At 35.8% G+C, this 21469-nt stretch overlaps 1 protein-coding gene across 7 annotated transcripts in view; it reads right to left on the bottom strand.

Annotated features, from left to right (window-relative positions):
• Positions 1 to 21469, bottom strand: part of ARHGEF12 (Rho guanine nucleotide exchange factor 12) — a 151198-nt gene that overhangs the window by 48894 nt on the left and 80835 nt on the right. For 6 of the 7 annotated variants that reach the window (XM_077893879.1, XM_077893877.1, XM_077893874.1 and 3 more), the window contains 8 exons: positions 15163 to 15261; positions 14447 to 14496; positions 11643 to 11700; positions 8845 to 9023; positions 7655 to 7732; positions 7345 to 7464; positions 5631 to 5771; positions 352 to 426 (listed from right to left, as the gene is read on the bottom strand). In XM_077893879.1, coding sequence (XP_077750005.1) covers positions 352 to 426; positions 5631 to 5771; positions 7345 to 7464; positions 7655 to 7732; positions 8845 to 9023; positions 11643 to 11700; positions 14447 to 14485 — 690 coding nt within the window. In that variant the 5' untranslated portion in view covers positions 14486 to 14496; positions 15163 to 15261. The remainder of the gene's footprint in view (positions 1 to 351; positions 427 to 5630; positions 5772 to 7344; positions 7465 to 7654; positions 7733 to 8844; positions 9024 to 11642; positions 11701 to 14446; positions 14497 to 15162; positions 15262 to 21469) is intronic. The other variant, XM_077893878.1, reaches the window with a different exon arrangement.

Genomic DNA, 21469 nt, shown 5'->3' with positions numbered 1-21469 from the left:
GGGTACTGAGGTTGAGTTGGGGAAGAGGAAAATGTTCTAGAGACAGATATGGTGATGGCTGTACACAGTGATACATACAACTTGATGACAATGAACTGTTTACTTAAAAATTATTAAAATAGTAAATGTTATGTACATTTTACTACAATAAGTAAAATAACATTAAACCACCTAATAATACCAACTAACTATCATGGGAGTAGCTCTCCATTTATCGAATATTTATTAATAAGTTTAAGTTTTTTCTCTCTCTACCTGCACACACACAATCCACAAATATCAGGTGTGTCTGTCACTGAAGTAGAAGGAAAGCTAAAGAAAGCACTACCATTTCATGGATTTCATACTCACAGTGTCCTGAATCACTTCACTTTTCTCTGGGTTTTCCTCTAGACAAATCCTCTCTTTCAGGGCACTCTTGGGACTCTAAAAAAAGACATTCAGTTCATTTCAATAGGCTCATCAGAAAGGGATAAGGAAAAATAAGGTTCTGAACTTCACATTTGTGTCTGAAACCACGATATACCTTTCATAGAATACTTAGCTCCACTATTTGTTTTCCTGACTTTGGCAAGACACTTATTTTCTCAACTGATCTAAGTTTTATGTTGATAAATAATATCGCATTAAGAGAACAGCTGTACTGTATCTCCAGGCCTGACAGCTAATTTCTACCAAGTAATCCCAACTAGATGTATTTACGTACCTCAAACTCAATATGTCAAAGTTAAACTCTGTCTTTATGACTTCTTCTAACCCCCTCTGCCTCCAACTCTTCTTTCTGTGCAAGTTAAAAACATTTTGGCCTATTTATATGAATAAAATTAAGCTTCTATGTTTCTGTATCATGTGAAAGTGATGGGTAGATTCTTATATATAAAATTTACATGGTATGTCTAGGATGACCTAATGTAAAACAGAAACAATATGATGTGCAGAACTTCAATTCTGGAGGATGAGGAACACCCCAAAATATTCCTTTGAGGAGGCATTCTTCAGAACAGCTGAAAACGAGGTACAAGAGATTTTTGTGTGAACATCAATTGGGAAGATGCATTCTATTTATACATATACCAAGCTAGCACAAGATAAAGACAATAGTAGCTTCAAACATAAGCCCCATCTTGGGGAAATGGAGGACTCTAGGTCTAGGACAAGAAATATAAAAGATAAAGCTAGAATAATCTTGTCACACCAAAAAGCAAGAAAGCTATCAAAATTACTAGGAAGTCATGTTAAAAGAACAGAGAGGACAACTCAAGGGAGCTCCCACCACCCCAAAGAGGGACAGTTTCAGCAACAACAAAAAGTAATGATTACAATGGACTCAAACACAACAAGCAAATATGTTAAAGTCTATGAATTCAAAATATTACACATATGCATGTGAACACACCCCCCCCCCATTGGTGACCTTTAGATTTTGTTAGGGTACCAACTCTATGTATCTGTTTGCAGTAAGCTAGTAAACTTCATTTCCTGTATAAGCTACATTTTAGGGTAATCTAAAAGCTATTAAGAGAAAATTCTTCTTTGTCAAATAATTCCATCTAGTAAACACAGAAGGAATGACAAAATTATAATAGCATCCTTTTGAAACCACTAATTAAATAATGGATGCAGGCATTTGATCATCAATGACTGGTAAGAACATTACATAAAAGCTTAATGGAAAAGTTGATTATGAAGGAACCATGCTGACATCATCTGAACACCTTCAACAAACCTACAGTCACAGAAAGACAACCAGACATTCACCTCCTGATATGATGTAACAGGATGTACACAGGTCCACCCATGCATTGTTCTGGCCAAACAACAGCTCTTAATCTGATCAAGACTCTAGATCTCACTAATGGCTCTCAGGAAACATAGAGGGATGAACACATTAAACACCACCATGAAAATACAATTAAAATATGAGTTTGTTTTACTGGGCATATGACCCAGTTTCTGTCACACAGACAAAAAAAGGTAACGAATTAAGAGACTTAGAAACCAAAGGCTTAAAGACCTTGACTAGATCCTGACTCACATAAACCAAATGCAGAAAGATCATTATGAGACAATTAGAATAATTAAACTGCATATTAAGAAATGTGATTTGATGATAATGTTATTATGGCTGTATTTCTTGAAAAAGTCTTATTTTCTCTTAAAAACACAGATTAATGAAATAATGTCTTGGATTTACTTGAAAATACTCCAGTATTTGGAGGGTGTGAAGAATGGGGTACACAGACCAGAAAATGAACACTTGTTGATGACTTCTGAGGCTGATCAGGTACATAGAAAGTAATGTTATGCTAGTCTCTATTTTTGAATAGGTTTAAAATTCTTTCAAAACAAGTTCTTAAAAAACACCAGCCACAAATTCACAAAAATCTGAGAGGCAGATGCTCTAAATTTTAGATGATTTGTGAATGAACTTGCTTCTATTGTGAGAACTGGGTGTTGGGTATTCAAAGCCTTTTCTGAGGTTAGCATGAGCAGGGAGCTTTACAATAAGAATATCACAAACATCACAAGAAGATTATTTTAGACAAGTAGAAAATGGAGAAAAATTTAAAACCACTGATACAAAAGATAGAAGACTGGCTCCTACAGTCTTAATAGAGTCCACATGGAACAACGGTGGGAATCTGTAAGGAAAAAGCAGCACAGCGTCTGTGTGTAAGGCTTCACACAGACGCTTGCTTTTTTTGTTGTTGTTTTTAAGATTTTATTTATTTATTCATGAGAGAGACACACACACACAGAGGCAGAGACACAGGCAGAGGGAGAAGCAGGCTCCATGCAGGGAGCCCGATGTGGGACTTGGTCCTGGTCTCCAGCATCAGGCCCTGTACTGAAGGCGGCACCAAACCGCTGAGCCACCAGGGCTGCCCCACACAGATGCTTATAAGAATTAAACGAATTTCTTATGTGTTCAGTGAATATCCTCGCCTGCATTCTATCATCTCTCACCTGGATTTCCACAACATCCGGTTTATTATTTACCCGGTTTCAATGTCCTCATCTAAAAAATGGTGATACTTCTTTAATACTATTAGGAGAGTTTAGAAGAGTATCTGTACAGCATTAGGCCCAACTACTGGCACAAAGTAGGGAGCCAATATTTATTAGCCATTCAACATACATTTGGAAAGATCCTAGTAAGCTAAGCAGTCTTCTGTCTCTTTATTCGAATTCGTTTCTACTCTGACATGTTTCTGACTATGCTTCTCACTTCTACATGCAAGATAAAGCCCAAACTCTCATTCATTCTGTTGTTCATTCAAATACTTACTAAATACAAATCATATCTCAGTCTCAAGTCACTGGGATGCCTATTTCTACACTTGTCAATTCATTCTGTGTTCCATAAAGTTATATTTCTTTTTTTTAAAGTTATATTTCTAAGCCACACATTTTATTGCAATGTTCCTCTAAATACAAGATAATATTCAAATTTTTCTTTTGTGCCATTTGTTGCAAATTCCTAATTGTAGGATCTGCCAAGCTTTGGTGACATAAAGTCAAAGATGTCCCTGTCCTCTCAAGAAAATATCTAGTGGTAGAGATGAAAACAGACAGGAGAAACAGCACTAAATCTAAAAGGAGAATGCAAGAAAAATCCTTAAAAACAGTTCTGCGAGAACAACATGAAGCCTTTTAGAACCTGAAGTCAAGCCTTTATTTCTAAGATAAACTCTAGCCATTCCGTCCATAACCCTAATACATCAGTAAAGTTTTCACTGCTCTCCCCAAATGTTATGCATTTCTACTCCTCAGTACTTTCGTTTATATTTAGAGTACTAGTACTTTAGAGCTAGACGTAGGCAGATTACAGATTATCTGTGTAAGTTATTAGCAAATTAGTTAACTCCCTTTGGCCAGTTTTTTCTTTTGTAAAATTATGATAACAGTAGAATTAACTAAAATAAGGAATGTAAAACACTCATTACAGCATATGGTATGTATGCCCAGTAAGTGTTTTTTTGAGTCAGTTTCGCCCATCCAATCATAAGACTGCTAGCACTATCTTCCCCCTTACCCCTCACCACTCCCCCCCCAAAAAAATCCTCAAATTTTCCTTGAATGAAGTTCTGAGTCATTGGGCCTAAGCCTCATCATTCAGGTTAAAGCCTGAATGATGGCTTTAACCAGTGGCTTTCAAATTTTTTTTTCACTACCTTCAATAAGAAACTTTACATTGTTAACCAGCATGTGAACACACACATGTGCATTGTACGTTTATATATAATAAAAGTCACAAGAAGTAACACTTAGTTTATCTGTATCTTACAAAGCATTATTTTCTATTCTATTCTTTTGTTTTTTAAATATTTTATTTACTCATTCATTAGAGAGAGAGAGAGAGAGAGAGAGAGGCAGACACAGGCAGAGGGAGAAGCAGGCTCCATGCAGGAGCCTGATGTGGGACTCGATCCCGGGACTCCAGGATCACACCCTGGGCCAAAGGCAGGCGCCAAACCACTGAGCCACCCAGTGATCCCCTATTCTTTTTTTTTTAATGCTAGCCCCAACCCACTAAATTGATTCCATGATCCACAGTTTTCAAAACACTGGTTTAGACTATTTTCCTTATCACTTTTAAAGAGGGTGACTGGGGTGCCTGCATGGCTCAATGGTTGAGTGTCTGCCTTTGGCTCAGGTCGTGATCCTGGGGTCCTGGGATCGAGTCCCACACTGGGCTCCCTGCAGGGAGCCTGCTTCTCCCTCTGCTTATGTCTCTGCTTCTCTCTGTGTCTCTCATGAATAAATAAAATCTTTTAAAAAATTAAAATAAAATAAAGAGGGTGGTCTATTCTTAAGTCATTATTCCTATCACTGCATACTACCTACAAAGGAATGCTGAGTAAGGGCAGCCCCTGTGGTGCAGCGGTTTGGCGCCGCCTGCAGCCTGGGGTGTGATCCTGGGGTTCCAGGATCGAGTCCCACATCAGGCTCCCTGCATGGAACCTGCTTCTCCCTCTGCCTGTGTCTCTGTCTCTTTCTCTCTGTGTCTATGAATAAATAAATAAAATCTTTAAAAAAAAAAAAAAAGGAATGCTGAGTAAGCAACAGTGAATTCAACTGGTCAGTACTCCTACGACCATGGTGGTACATCGTATTCATCTTAACAAAGATCCATCTTCATCTGGCAGTTTGGGGGTTAATCAAGAAAGTGTTACTAAACAAGGACTATTAACTCAAGTCTATCTAATAGGACTAAGGCTTTTCCTCTTTGTAATGGCAAAGTGCCCCGTGATTCAAGACTGAGTCACTCTGACCACAAATGGAATATTAACATGCTCTTAAAGATATCAACAGTTGGCCTCTTGGTTCAGTTAAAAAAAAAAAAAAAAAAGCATTATTAACTTCTCAACCCACAAACAAGATGCCTGCTGGGAAATTCCACCTCCTCAAAAGAAACATTTGGCAATGTGTATCTAAGGGGAAAAGTGAACTCTGAACATAGACAACAGAGTGCAGAATTTCTGCTCATTTCTGCAAAATTTCTGCTCATTGCTATATTAAAGGTGGTGATAAAGGTAAGTAATAAGAGAACACCTCTAATTCATGTAACTTAAAATCAAATATGGAAAGGAGCTGTAGAGAAGAAAACCATGATGCAGAACACTTACGTCAGCGCTGTCACTGCCGGGCCGAGAAGCATCTCCAGTGCAGTAGTCAAGTCTGCCTATTCCCTCACCAGGATCTGCTTCTACCTCACTGGCTGTCAGCGGCTCACCTACAGGCTTGGAGGAGGTAACTACAGCTCCATCCTAAAACAGATTAAATACACACACACACACACCAACACAATAAAAGAAACATTCATTACTGACTGCATAAACAGACTCACACTGTCACCTAATTGGAGATTTACCAAAAATCTGGCCAGTTTGATGTGATCAAGGAGGCTTAAACCTCTAAAAACTTAAAGTATAAATAACTACCAATTCTGTGGTTCTAATATGGCATGATTTCAAAGACAGGGAAAATGATGTTTTAGCAAGGAGAATAAAAGTTCAAACTTCTGAATAGGGCAGAAAGGTAAAAGAGTTGGTTAAATTAGATGATTCATATTTCCTGCCCATTATAGTAAAGATTATTACACTATAACTTCTCGTTAACTGCCTTCCAACACTTTTGAATTTCAATAAGTAGCCAATTCTGGAACACAATGCTATAATAGAATACAGGAACCACGTTTTTATTGTTTGAACAGAATAAAAATGTTGTCTTCATTCAGTAATTATAACTACATAAAACTGTCAACATTACTGAGGCATAATAATCAAAATCTCATAGAGCTAATGGGACTGAGAGTAATGAAAAAAACTAAATACCATGTAGCCACAAGTACATCAAACCAGGAAGTCAGGAGACCTTACAGTGATGTGACCTTGGCTATGTCATTTAACCAGTTTAGGCTCTAATTTTCTCAACTGAATGATGTTTTGACTTTAAGATGAGCCAATGAGGCTACATGATCTCAAAGAATCCTTTGAGTTCTATGAAACTGTGGCTTTCACTCACAGACTCAGAAAGCATAATGAATCAACAGCTTTTACTCATTTTAAATGGTACAGGAATATGGTCCATTTTACTTTAAGATGAGATATAAGGACCTTTTCCTATCTCAAACATAAATATTAGAGATTACAAATCTGGCTGAGCTACTGTTTCTAGTAAGACCATCATCTCCATAACTTACACCTGTGTAATAAATTCTGTTTATATCTAGTTTAAAACTTCAGTAAAAATATAGTTGCTAAGAACATGAAAGTGCTTTGTAACTCATCAGACTGGGTCTAAATTCCAGTTCCATTGCTTTTGAGCTATATGACTTCAGGCAAATTATTTAATCTGAGTTTCTCTAAAGGTACACGTAAAATGAGGGCAAACAATAGTAGTATCTAATCTCAGAGGGTTGCTGTAAAGATTAGCAAGAACATGTTTGTCTCTGTATTTAGCATAATGCCTGTCACTTTACAAAATCTTACGTTCCTACTTAAAAACATGTCGTTCTCTTTCAAAATGGCAGAATGAGCCTCAAAAATGCAAACGTATATAAATACATTTTAGTAGTTTGTCACATCAAAGCAAAAGCACTCAGTTCTTTTTAAATTATGGAACAAAGGAACATGATATCATGAGCAAGCAAAGAATCGGAAGCCCACATTTCTTGTAGTTACATCATTATTTCTGTAACATGCTACACAGGACATCCTCTTGGCCTATGCTAGAAAAAAAAAAAACTTTTAAAAAAGGCAATTGCAACATTCTCTAACACATTCCCAGAAGAAAAATCTCCTGCAAAAAGTTGGGTAGCACTTTTAATAGTGATGCTACCTGAGCAGAGCCTGTGGCTTTGGATAACTGCTCTTGCAGCTGAGGAATGTGTTTCTTGGCCTCTTGGATCTCTTTTAGCAATCTTTGGGCAGGTGTTCGGTTGTAATCTTCCTGCAATAACTGAAAAGTTATAAAAATATTTTGAGAATTAATTACTTGTGGCAAGAAAATATAGAAAAAGTCCATTCTTAATAAAATAGTGATGGCATTGATTACAGTACTACTTGACTGTGATCATGACAAATATCAACTCAACTACGCCCACTCAGTTTCATTAGCCTGTAAAAAGCCCCATTTCTAACTTTAGTACCTGTAGCCGTTCCTGTTCTTTCTGTAACATCTTTCTCAGAATTTCTACTTTCTGGTTATGAACCACATTGTTTTCCTCCTAGAAAAAAGATAAAAAAAAACACAAACCAACAACAACAAACAAACAAACAAGAACCCATATAGTGACGTGAAGCTAAAATAAGCAGCGGTTATAAAGACAGGCTGGGAGACCTGACGCTCAAAGTCAAAATTAAACTAGGTTCAAGACATTACATTTTGATATTAGCTGGAGAAATGAAGTTGCCTTAAGTATAATATCATTATGTTACACTTTCCATCCATCCTTTGGATCCGTATTGTCAATCCCCATGCATGACACTTCCCAGTACCTCCTGCCTAAAATGTTAAGACAGCTCCCTAACTCCTCTTCACCATCTATCTTTGTTTCACAACGCTATAAGATTTTATCTAATTATCCTTCCTCAAATCCTGCTACAATCACGTCACTCTCTTGCCCACCTCCACTCCCCAATTTTAATGGATTCGTACTGCCTCTTCGGGTACATGTAAATAAGCCTGGTAGTTGTGATTTTTCAAAATAAATAGTCTTACTTTTTTCAAGCCTCATCTCCCACTACTTAAATCCTTAACAGGCACCAGCCAAACAAGAATCTTGGAACTTCCCCCACATACTTGGTGCTTTCCTGGCTCTTTATCTCTGTTTATTCTATTTCTTTTACCTGGTTTACTTCCCTCCCCATGGCCACTACTTAAATGTTACCTGTTTTTCAAGGCTCAATTCAAATAGTAGCTTTCCATAAAGTCCTTCCTTATTACAACTGATATGCTTCCTCCCTCCTTTGAATTGTCACAGGACTTAATATGAATATATTATATGTAATATAATATGCAATAAACAAACAAACAAAACTCTGTCCTCTTAAAGTTTATATCCGAAGACAACTAAGGTCCTTGAACATAGGGTATCTTAATTATATTTTTGTGAATGACACCTTGTTCTATATATGACAGGTGTTAAATCTTTCTTAATTCAATCTGCTATCCTAATACTCTGTAATAATTTCAAATTAATACATAATTTTTATATAAGGAAGCTATTTTCCAGTATCTTGAACTTAAATTTATCAGATCAATGCTTTAAAACTCTTAATATAAAGCAAAGTCATCATTACACACTGAGCATTTAAAAGAAGCTTTCCCCCCTCTTACCCCCATGAGCACAGGACTAGTAATTCTCTCCATGTTCCCAGATGCTCCAGGTGAATGAGGGGATGTCATGATGGGAGACATATGTCCAATGACTGATGGCTCTACTTCAGAATCAGCGAGTGGAATCTGGGGCGACCCAGGTGGGCGTCCCTGAACAGTGAGAGCTACATAGGAACCAGCTTGGGGAGGGAGAACAGGAAAAATAACAAAGTCAAAGACTTGTCTATGGTATTTTGCTACTTCACCTTTGACAGTTCTGTAAGATCCAGTAATGTGAGCAAGTTTGATTACCTACTAATCACTGCTCCACAGAAAAAGAATCCAACTTGTCATTTCTTTTTTATGAGTCCTCTAAAAATCTAAATGAACGATGCCATTTTCAGATAGCAAATTACTATTCATACGATCAGATATGACACAAAGGCAAATAAAATTTATAATCCCAAGAATTGTTCTTAATTTCTGGAAGGGTGAGTTATTAGCAACCATCTACTAATGACTATGTTCAATTAATTTCTTAAATTCAGGAAACCATCATATTTTGAGATGATACTAACTAGGCAGGGTTCAACTAATTTTCGGGAATATCATGATGCAATTTTAAATTAACTTTAAAAAATGAGTAGGACAGGGGATCCCTGGGTGGCTAAGCGGTTTAGCGCCTGCCTTCAGCCCAAGGCGTGATCCTGGAGTCCCAGGATCGAGTCCCACATCAGGCTCCCTGCATGGAGCCTGCTTCTCCCTCTGCCTGTATCTCTGCCTCTCTCTCTCTCTCATAAATAAATAAATAAAATCTTTAAAAAAAAAATGAGTAGGACAAAAAATATCCCACGAAAACAGGAAAGAACACGCAATAAATTTGAGTTTTTCTACTTTAAATGTGAAGACAGAACTTCACTAGGCATAAAGGACAGAGGGCAAAACCAACCTTAACCAGAAAGACTCCAGAACAGACATTCATGATTTATCTAGCATCGAGAGGAGACTTTCCAAATAAATGACTTTTCTAGATAACAGACCTTAAAGTGACAATATCTTCCTCTTAGACTTTTCAACAGAGAATTTAAATGCATTTCATACTTGTCTACCTATTTAACTGCCTGCAGAACTCACCATCAATTGTGTCAGTGTTTGAGGTTCTAAAAGCCTTTTTTTTTTTTTTTTTTTGGTACATTTAGTGGTCACAAATGCTATGATTTGGGAGAATTTAGGGATATATACTTTGTAAGGTTTTTCACTTGTATTTCTGTCAGAATGCCCTCCATTAGTAATAGCTTATTTACTTATCCATGTGTTCACCTCCACTGGTTTCCTATTTCTTCCCTTCCCTCTTCAGCTATGTTTAAACTGCTTTCATCTGAAATCCCTTTTATCATGTCCAGAAGATGCATTACAGGGTAGGATGTGAGGGACCTCCAGTATAAAGAGAGTACACAGTGCAAGGCATTGCAAATTTAGATCTGTTGTGGATGCTCACAGTGATTTATGTTTACCTTTAAGTTTTTAGCCAGGCTTTCAGTATTGGATAAGTCATCTTACCTGCTATAGGGCTATGATTTCCTTTTTATTAAGTAAAATTTACACTAGAATGAGTAAAATATATAATCTAAAAAGTTAAAGAAATAATCTGACTTTTTATACTCCTCAATAGTGATCAGGTTTATATTTATTTATTATCATAAACCATCATAGTTATGTAGCACATAAAAATGTACAAATCACAATCTCATTACATAAATAAACTGATTCGAGGATGGGGATCTAATTGTGATCATCTCATTCCTTTTTAAAAAGTACTAAAGTTAAGAACTATGATCCTAGGGACCTTTTAGAGCCTAGCTGTCTGATAAAAAGGTAAACAGGATTCAGGGGTTGCTTTAGTTAAACAGTGGTAAGACAGCTAAGAAGGAACTCAGTTTATTAAATTAATTCTCAAGATGTCCACCCTATGAAACAAAAACAGGATTAAATAAAGTAGTAGTGTTTCTGCTTGGCCATAAACAACTATCTTACTTGTAGTCTACTATGGAATAGTCTGATGATGCAGAAGATTCCAAAGCCTTAACCCTGGAGATTTCCAAGAGATCATTACCCTGGATTTTATTTTATGATTTACTTATTTGAGGAAACATGACTATGCTGGATGATTTTTAAAGTTCCATTTCAGTTCATCTGGGCCATTCCATGTGAATTCTCTATCTCTTCCCCCTCAGATGACTCATGCATGTCGTTCAAATATATGCCTTCCATGTTACCAAGAATGACAAGATATTATCATCTACCACATATATGAAGCAGATAAAATATAGTTATTAGTAAATTAGGGATTTTCACTTCAGACTTTCCTTTAATGCAGAGTTAAAGCAAACTCTAGCCAAGAGGCTATATCCAGCCCACAGATTGTTTTAACAAAATAATTTTTTTTTAAAAAAAAAGATTCCATTTATTTATTCATGAGAGACAGAGAGACAGTGGCAGAGACACAGGCAGAGGGAGAAACAGGCTCAATGCAGGGAGCCCGATGTGGGTCTCGATCCTGGGACTATAGGATCATGCCTTGGGAAGAAGGCAGGCGCTAAACCGCTGAGCCACCCAGGGATCCCTGACAAAGTTTTATTGAGATACAGCCACAACTGTTCATTTGCAAATGGCTTTTTGTGCAATCATGAGAAAATAGAAGATGGTAAGGCCCACAAACCCTAAAATATTTTACTATCTGGCTTATTACATAAATGTTTTTTGATCCTTCCTTTAAAGGATTCAGAAACTAATTAAAACTGAGAATAAAATTCACCTACATTTGATTAGCTTCACCACTTCCAAATGGTTTGAATGAGTCACCAGAGTTCCATTCACCTGTAAGAAAATAAAAAAATGTCAGACACATTCCATTGAGAATGGCTATATCGACCTTAGAAATTATTGTACATAATACAACCGATTAGAATATAGTACACAGAACTATATTAAAATATGTATATATTTGATTCAATATTCACTTTTATCACTATTCTATAAGGTGTACTCAGCAAACTTGGCAACAAAATGAACTTGAATATAAAACAATGCCTTGATTTAAAGGATATTATAACTTATCATGAAAAATAACAAAACATATTATACAACAGGTTTTATAAGTCCTTCACAGTGAAGGGTTCTTGCAAACAAAAAAGACCATTTTGCTTTTAACTACAAATTCAAAAATCAATCATGAATTTTCAATCATGATTCAAAATCATACTGATTTTTTTAAAAGATAAAAAAATAAGCATTATTTCCCTAACAATACTCACTCTACTTTAAGTTTTCCAACCATGACCTAATCTTTACAAAGAAAACTAATTTTCAGATAGGCTAACTGCAAGAAATGTTATCCAAAACTTCCACTAACCCAAATGAAGAAAAACTCTTAAACATGGAACCAACGCTATTTTCCTTGACATGGGTAATGCTAATTTTTACAAGTTCAAATATATCAGTGTCTAAAATAGCAGTAAAAAGATACTAGTCATGCCTACCAGAGATGATAGCTGTTAATCATGAAGTTTAATCTCTGAGACAATGTTCTAGGATACACACACCAGATACACAGACACAGGCATAGACACATATATATACACACATATATTATAATTGCCTTTTTTTCTGCACATAAATACTTTTTTGTTGTATATGGTTTTCTTTCAATATAGATACACATAGACCTAATCCATTCTTTTTAACATCTGTGAACGAAATGTAATTTCTTTTTCTAGCCCTCCATTTATGCACATTTGAACTGTTTACAATTTTTTTTAAGACTTATTTGAGAGTGAGAGAGTGAGTGAGTGAGTGCAGGGAATAGGGGCAGAGGGAGAGGGAGAGAGAATCTTTTTAAGCAGACTTCATGCTGAGTGCAGAGCCCAGTTGGGCTCCATCCCATTACCCTGAGAGGACGACCTGTGCTGTAACCAAGAGTCAGACACTTAACCAACTGTGCCACCCAGGCGCCCACACAAATTTTCAATATGACAAAGCTGAAATGAATTTCCCTATACATATGTCAGTTCACATTTATACACTTATTTCCTTAGGTAAGTCCTAAAAGCAAACTTGCTGGTCAAAAGCTATATATTTCTCTAAAAGTATGTAATTTGGGGGGCACCTGGGTGGCAGAGTCAATTAAGCATGGGACTCTTGGGTTCAGTTCAGGTGATAATCTCCAGGTAATGGGATCTAGCCTCACATCAGGCTCCCTGCTGGGTGTGGAGCCTGCTCAATATATTCCCTCTCCTTCTACCCCTGCCCCTGCCCCTGCCCTGCTCTCCTTCTCACTTTAAAAAAATAAAATAAAATAAATTAAATAATAAAATAAAATAAAATAAAATAAAATAAAATAAAATAAAATAAAATAAAATAAAATAAAATAGTATATCATTTTTGATACATTCACAAATTGACATCCAAATAGAGTTTACCCAATTTATACTCACAAGTTTATGAGACTAGCCATTTTACCATGCCCAAGCCATGCCAAAGTTATATTATCAATAATCTTTAAAATTTCTGACAACCAAATATATTTTCACCTATCATTTTATTTATTTTATTTTATGCTTTAGAGAGGGAGAGAGAAAAGGGGGTGAGAAGTAGAGGGAAAGAGAGAATCTTAAGCAGGCTCAATGGCCCAGTTCAGAGCCCAATGCAGGGCTCAATCTCACAACCTAGAGATCATGACCGAGCCAGAACCAAGAACTGGATGTTAACCAACTGATCCACCCAGGTACCCCTTAAGCTATCATTTTAATTTCTACTTCTTTGTTATTAATGAGATGAGACCTATCCTCCTTAATATATTATTTATTTCAATTATTTTGGGGAGCCTGATAAAATTCTTCACCTTGTTTTGATTAGGCTATTTATTTATTTATTTATTTATTTATTATTCTCTTAGGAATTTAAAAGTGCTCTCTCTTTACAAGTAAGGCATTCTACTCTGTAGTAGGTATTTGAAACTTCAAATACTTATTTCTAGATAGTTGTTTGTAAATACTCATGGTGCCTTTTCCTATATTATAATTTGATTTTAAGTATTCAGATTATTCAACATCTCAAGAGTAATGACTGATCGTTCCACTCCTCCCTGTTTCTGGACGGACAGGCCTATACCTAGACTAGAGCAACTTGCTTTGAATTAATCCCTACCATCTCATCTCACACATACCCATATATATAATATTTTTTTTCTTAAGCTATTCTTAAACCTCTGTAAAATTCATTTGGAAGACTCATGAGTTTGACAAATAATAACACATCTCCCCAGTCATATGAATATATTCTGATGAGACTTTCTTGCTAACAGAGTAGTTTGGAAAGAAATGGTCTTTATCACAATGAGTTACTTTCCTATCTAAGAATACACATGACTCCATTTATTCATGCCTTTTATTATGCCCTTCAGTAAAGAGTAATACTAATTTTAAAATAAATGAAGTGTTTTTTATAGTCAACAAATATATATAATGCACTGCTTTTTATAAAAATCCAAGTGAAAAAAATCAAATACAGTTAATATATGCTGTTTTAAAATCTATCATAAATTCCGTAATAGTCTTTTCCTTACCTTGATGATTCGATCACCTGTCTGTACCCCAGCCCGCATGGCTGCTCCATCTGTAAGAGAAATTAATTACTTAAAATGTAAATCATTTGCATGTGCCGATAATTTTCTTGAAGGAGAGGCAGTATAGCCAAATGGTTAAAAAACATGTGCCTCTGCCACTCACTAGTTGTGTGACCATGGATTGGTTTTATGTGTTGTTTTTTTTTTTCACTCTAAGCCTCAATATCCCCTGTAAATGGGGATAAAAAATACCTACCTCAAATTACAGCATAAAGAATGTATTCAATATATGTAATAGAATATACTATTATTGTCATTTTGGGAAAAGTAGGTGTTTTGGTGCATATAACCATTTCTTTAATCTGGTCTAAAAATATCTCTGGTGCCAGGAAGAAATAAAATTCTATAAACTTCTATAAAATTCTATAAACTTTGTATTGCTTTTTGATGTATAAAGTTGCTTTATACATCAAAAAGCAACACAAACAAGGAGTCATATAGTTTCTAAAACTAAGGCTGTTTTCTTTCTAGTAAGTACAAAGAAAATCAATTGGGGAGAATTCATGTCTATAAATTACACTAAAGACAATCTAACACAATGGACCATTATGACCTGTATAATGTATGTGATTATTTTATTCTAGGCAATAGACATTAAGTTTTTCTATTCTTAACTCTGCTCCCAAGTGACAAGACTTTTTTAAAAAATGCCTTGCCTTCTTTGACAGACTGTACGAAGACTGGATTGTCTCCACTGACCGTCAGCCCAAATCCATTGTCATCCTTCTGGATGATCACACAACGCTGAACCAGACCTGCACAAGAACCACAGGGTAAAGAGAGAAGAGAAAATGGGAGAGAGAAAAAGACATAATGACATATTAGTAACGAACTGTAAAGAACTATATTCTATCTGGAGAAACACAAGATGGCATGTGAAACCAGTATCACAAACCAGAGAACTAACCCCATAAACAAAACAAATGCAAGAATATCACAAAGCGTCATATATATTGGTTTCTCGCTGGACAGGTAGAGTAGAACTGCTCCAAGATTTAAAAACAGCTATGGCAAAGTAGAACAGATGAAGTATTAGGAGACAGAAGGAAGGCCTGTTTGCATCCTTGCTATTTATTTGTAACATGAAATCCTCCCCACTGACCTCTGTTTTGAGTGCTCTCACTGGTGTTTAAACCCAAGAAAATCTAACATCTGGGGACATTAGGCTCAAAGCATCCCATGTAAACCCCAGAGAAATCCAATCTCACTCTCAGAAAAAGACTATATAAAGAAAGGAGGTACTTGCAGAGCATGGGCAGTTCTTCTCCCAAAAGGGAGAAAGAACAAGTTCAAAGACAAGAAAGACATTGGCTCATAGAAAAAATAAAGAGGAGAAAAAAATAGAGAAGATCAAGAAAGAACCTTTGAACTCAACCAATTCTTTCACTCCTTTCACGTACTTACCTGATTTCTACAGGAGAGTTTGTTTTCCTTCTACCAAACGGCAAACAAAAGTAGTCAAGGCAAGGTAAAAGAAAGAGGACCACAACCAAAGGAACAGGAATGTCCCATCACAGAACCCTGATTTGTACCCAGGGCTGTCTGATCACAGATCAAGATCTGAAGATCCTGAACTCTGTGTTAGCCAGAGATTTAATACTTTAGCTTTGCAGGATCTAAGTGTTTCACCAAAAATCAATATATAAAACATGATAAATAATGCAAGTATAGTGATGATTAGAAAATAAAAATTTCTTCAAAATAAGGATTTTTACACAAACAGCATTTTTTATGTAAATGCTTTTAAATAAGTCTGATGTATAAAATGAAGGATATGTTAAAGATTGCATATTAATGAATACATGTATTTCTTGCTGTTAATGAAATGTCACAGGTATGTGAGCCTACTACAAATGAAAGCCTGGAATAAGTGCATCACAGTACAGAAAACACGAACTATGAACCTTATTCATAAGCCTACACAAAAAATTAACTTAAGAAAAATCATGGACCTAAACACAAAGGCTACAACTTTTCTTCATAGGAAAATATAGGAAAAAAAGTCAGGATCTTAGGTAAGCAGAGATCTTTTAGGATGGAAAATGCACCAGCCATAAAAGAAAAAAACTAGGAAATTGTACTCAAAATTTTAAATACACTCTCCTTTAAAGAAACTGATAAGAAAACGAAAAGGCAAGGTACAGAGTGGAAGAAAATATTCATAATACAAATATCTGATAAAGGAGTTGTATCAGATTATATTTAAAAAACAACAACTCTACAGTTCAATAATGGGGGACACATTTTAAAAAGAACAAAAGATTTCAGGGCACCCGGCTGGCTTAGTGAGTAGAGTGTGCCACTCTTGATCCTGGGGTTGTGAGTTTGAGCTCTATGTGGGCATAAAGATTATTTAAAAATAAATTAAAAAAAAGAACAAAAGATCTGAATAAACACAGAACAAATAAAGATACCCAAATGGCCAAAAAGCACATGCAAGGATGCTCAACAACTGCAGTCATCAGGAAAATGAAAACTAAAGCCACAATGAGATACACTAACTTGAATGGCTAAAAATAAAAAGACTGATAGTACCAAATGCTGGACAAGGATGTGGAACAACTGGAACTCTCACGCATTGCTGGTAAGAGTGTAAAACCGTACAAACACTTTGGAAAACAGTTTAGAAATTTCTTATAAATGTAAGTATACATTTACACATGACCCAGCAATTTCACTCCCAAGAGAAATGAAAACGCATGTCCGCATAACGGTTGGTACACAAATACTTATGGTAGTTTTGTTCCTCAGAGCCAAAAACTAGAAACAACTCTAAGATCTATCAACGGATGAACAGATAAACTGTCATACATCCATTATAATAAAATATTACTTAGCAAGGGAAAAAAAGGAATAACTAACACATGCAACAAACATGGATGAATCACAAAAACATCATGCTAATAAGCAAAAGAAAGCAGATACAAAACAGAGTACATACTATATGATTCCAGTGGAGAACAAGCAAAACTAAAGGATAGTAACAAAAAGCAGATTAGTGGTTGCCTAGGGACAAGGGGAGGAAGGGTGAGGATGACCACAAAGAGACATAAAGGAACTTTCTGGGGTGATGGAAATGTTCTTTATCTTAATTAAGGTAACGGTTACATGGGTGCATTCCTCTGTCAAAACTCATCCAACTGTACCCTTAAAAGGACAGCTTATTTTATGTAAGTTGTACCTAAGAAAGTTGACCTTCCACATCAACACATCACATCAATTAGTAACCTTCAATTCTAGAGACTACTAAACACCAAACAGTATTTGAATTAGCAAATTGACCACACCCACAAAATAGTACATTGTAATGAGGGCAGAGGAAAGACAATCTAAACCTCACAGAATTCAGTCTTTGACTTGCATCCTTCAAGTAACTGGGGAAAACTATAATTAGAATAGATATAATACATAAAATCAAGGAGGAAGCATTCTTCATAAATTCCTGGTACATAATACAATAAATATAAGAATTAGAGACCCAGAATTAGAGACTCAGAATAGAATAAGGACAATGTTTTACCAAAATCTTTTAAAATCCACATTCAGTTTTAGAAACAAACATTTGATGATCTCCTTTACAATTATTTAAAGTTTCAAAATAAGATACTGTGACTTCAACATAAAAATCAAGATACTTGTAACATAATATATGTATTTCCCATACTATATCCTTCTCCCATCCCACTTCCTATGCTGAATGAAAATCAGTGAATTAGAGGTTTCTAATGTCGGGGTTTGCTGTGTTAAGCCACTAGGCTTCTTAAATAGACTATTTTTCTGATCCCTGTAAATAAGAAGATGCTTGTAAAAAATGAGGGAGGCAGAGTGGGCAGTAAGAGTTTGCTATGTTTTGGGGCACCTGGGTGGCTCAGTGAGTTGAGTGTCTGACTCTTGATTTTGGCTCCAGTCATGATCTTGGGGTTGTGAGATCAAGCCCCATGTCAGGCCCACATTCTGTGGGGAGTCTGCTCAAGATTCTCTTTCTCTCTCTTCCTTTGCACTCCCCTCACTTATGCATGCTGTACATTTGTGTATTTCACTTGAATATAATATATATTAAGTATTTAGCTTAATCCCTGATAAATACAAATAAAGATTCATAAGTGTTAAGTATTTTATTATGATTAGGGGTACACTGCCTTTGGATTTACCTGCTCAGAAATATATTACTCATCTAACCACGCCATCAATTAAAAAATCAATTAAAAACACTTTTATGTTAGGGATGCCTGAGTGGCTCAGTTGTTGAGCATCTGCCTCTGGCTCAGGTCATGATCCCAGGGTCCTGGGATTGAGTCCTACATCGGCTCCCCCTCGAGGAGCCTGCTTCTCCCTCTGCCTTTGTCTCTGCCTCTCTCTGTGTGTCTCTCATGAATAAATAAAATCTTTGAGAAAAAAAAAAAAAAACTTTTATGTTAAACTCCTATTGTTACTGCAAAGTAAAAAGATGAATCCTCATTTACGTCTTTGTCTAAATTTTTTTTGTTTTGTTTTGTTTTTTTATTGTTTTAACAAACAAGCAAATTAGTTTTGGATGGGGAAGGAACAGAGAAGGGAAATATTATGGAGCAGGGCTTCTTCTAAGAAGGCAACTTTAGAATATAGGAGACAGCAAGAAGGTATGAAGAAAGAAATCACCTTCTCTTATAAGCTTTTCCTAAATACCCAGACCAGGTTAGGTCCCCCCAGCCCGACAGTGCCCTCTATTTACTCCCCTACTATCATTATCATTCACAATTTAAAAAAAAAAAATTATTAGAGTTCAATTTGCCAACATATAATGTAACACCCAGTGCTCATCCTGCCAAGTGCCCCCCTCAGTGCCCATCACTCACTCACCCCAACCCCCCCCCCCGCCCACTTCCCCTTCCACTACCCCTTGTTCATTTCCCAGAGTTAGGTGTCTCTCATGTTTTGTCACCCTCACTGATACTTTCACTCATTATCACTCACAATTGATACCTATTGTTTTTATCCACTCACTAGATGATATGCTTCAAGAATGTAGGGGCTCTGTCCTCATTTACAATTTCAGGAACTGGCAAATGTTTAGACACCAAAGGAAAATTTTTAAAATTGCTTGTAAATTAATAAAAATGGGAAAAAGCCAAGAGTCTAGAGACGGATGGAAGCTCAGAGAGGGAGGTCATTATGAGAAAAATATCACAGAAGTCAATTTTAGCAAATATGCCCTAGGACCTAATAAACTGCTAAAAATTGAGTAAATGTAGTAGGATTACCTCAAAATACTGCAAACCTGTTTTCCATAATTCAAAATTGCCCAGCCTGATAACTTTCCCTCTTAACTCTACATCAAAAGGAGATGAGGCCAAAGAAAAGGAGGAAACAGAGAAAGTGCTATGTGTATATACTATTCGTGTTTCTCGTCTCAACCCCACTATAGTGTCCATTTATTATTATTCTATCTGCTAATCTGACAATCTGATGTACTTTAACATATAAGAATCACTAGAACAATACAAAAGGAAAACATGCCTTACATATACAGCCAATTCAGAATCTACATATTTCAAATTAATGATACTATTTTGTAGTAGGAATCTATGCCATGTGCATCAACTTGGAATTGCAGTTATAATTAAGTAAAAACTAAGCTGTCATGCCATTCAAAATTCAGAAATCCAGTCTTTCAAATGCTTAGATCTATTATGTTCCTTCCCATTCAAAATAAAATAAAATGTTTTTTTTTTCCTTGAGAGAAATGTTCTACTTGTTATAGACCACAAGGTGTTTTAACCCATCACAGAGGATAAATTCCACCTTTCACACCCTTAACACTGGAATCACCAATACTTCACATTGAAATCATGGATACACCAACAAGACTAAATTAACACATCGCTGAAATGTTCTTTTTGACAAACAAAAAACTACTTTTTTGTTTTAGCAAATCTGCACTGAACAACTGTCTACCAGTTATTTAACACTGCAGTTTGTGAGGAATACAAAACTACTAAACATCTTTGCCCTTAAAGAATTTAAAATCTTGGCAGGAAAGGACCACAGAGACACAGGGAATGTCTATGACAATGGCAATATCTAATGAAAAATCAGAGTATAGGACAGATAACAGGCTTTATATGTTTTATGAAAGAAGATAAAGTGAAAAGTAAAGCCCTACCTAACTCCAAAAATAGCCATTTTCACATTTTATTAATTAAAACCAACCATGCAGCCAACACTTTCCATCATTTTCACTTTTCCTGGTTTTTACACACATGTATAGTCTACGATTTGTTTGTTGGCTTTGCTAGATCACTTATTGTCTGTTAGAATTACCAATGTGTTTACCTCTGAATATGAGTTTTTATAAGGTCACAAATCACTTTAATGTGAGCTGTATCCAAGCACTATGTGTGAAGACAGGCAGAGTATCCAACAAATGAGATAATGATAAGGAACAACCTCTCCTAAAACTTGGTCATGGTAATATTTCTCCATTCTCATTGTTCTTAGTGCCATAGGAGTTTTTTTTTTTTTTTTTTCACAACTGTCTACTTTGTAAGGGCATATGGAGTATTGGTAACTGCATATCTCATGTAATTACCAAAATCTATTAAAATTCTTTTGTGTTAGACTGTGAACTTCTAGAAAGCAGGTGCAGATCCTATCATCTTTGTCTCTCTATCCCTTGTCATAGTGCCTGGCACACAAGAGGTACTGAATGAATATTTACTAAGTAAAATTTGAGTTTATTTTATATACAGGAAATTTTAATCATACTCAATTACTTCTTAGGAAAAAGTAAAATCATTGTCCTGAAAACCATGCAAAGTAGAGAAATACTTTCAGGACACTAACCTACTGCCCTGCCTAATTTCTAACTAAAACAATCTGATTCTTCTACCCTAAAAAAACTCCTCTAGTTAAAAATACATTTTTTCTTTATTTCCTGTCTTTTAAGGATTATGCTATTTCACCTGGAAGCTAATAATAGATATC

This window comes from Canis aureus, chromosome 3 (genome assembly GCF_053574225.1).
Source record: "Canis aureus isolate CA01 chromosome 3, VMU_Caureus_v.1.0, whole genome shotgun sequence".
Classification (NCBI taxonomy): Eukaryota; Metazoa; Chordata; class Mammalia; order Carnivora; family Canidae; genus Canis; species Canis aureus.
Note: the sequence above shows the minus strand (reverse complement) of the source record. Positions and strands in the feature narration are given on the sequence as shown.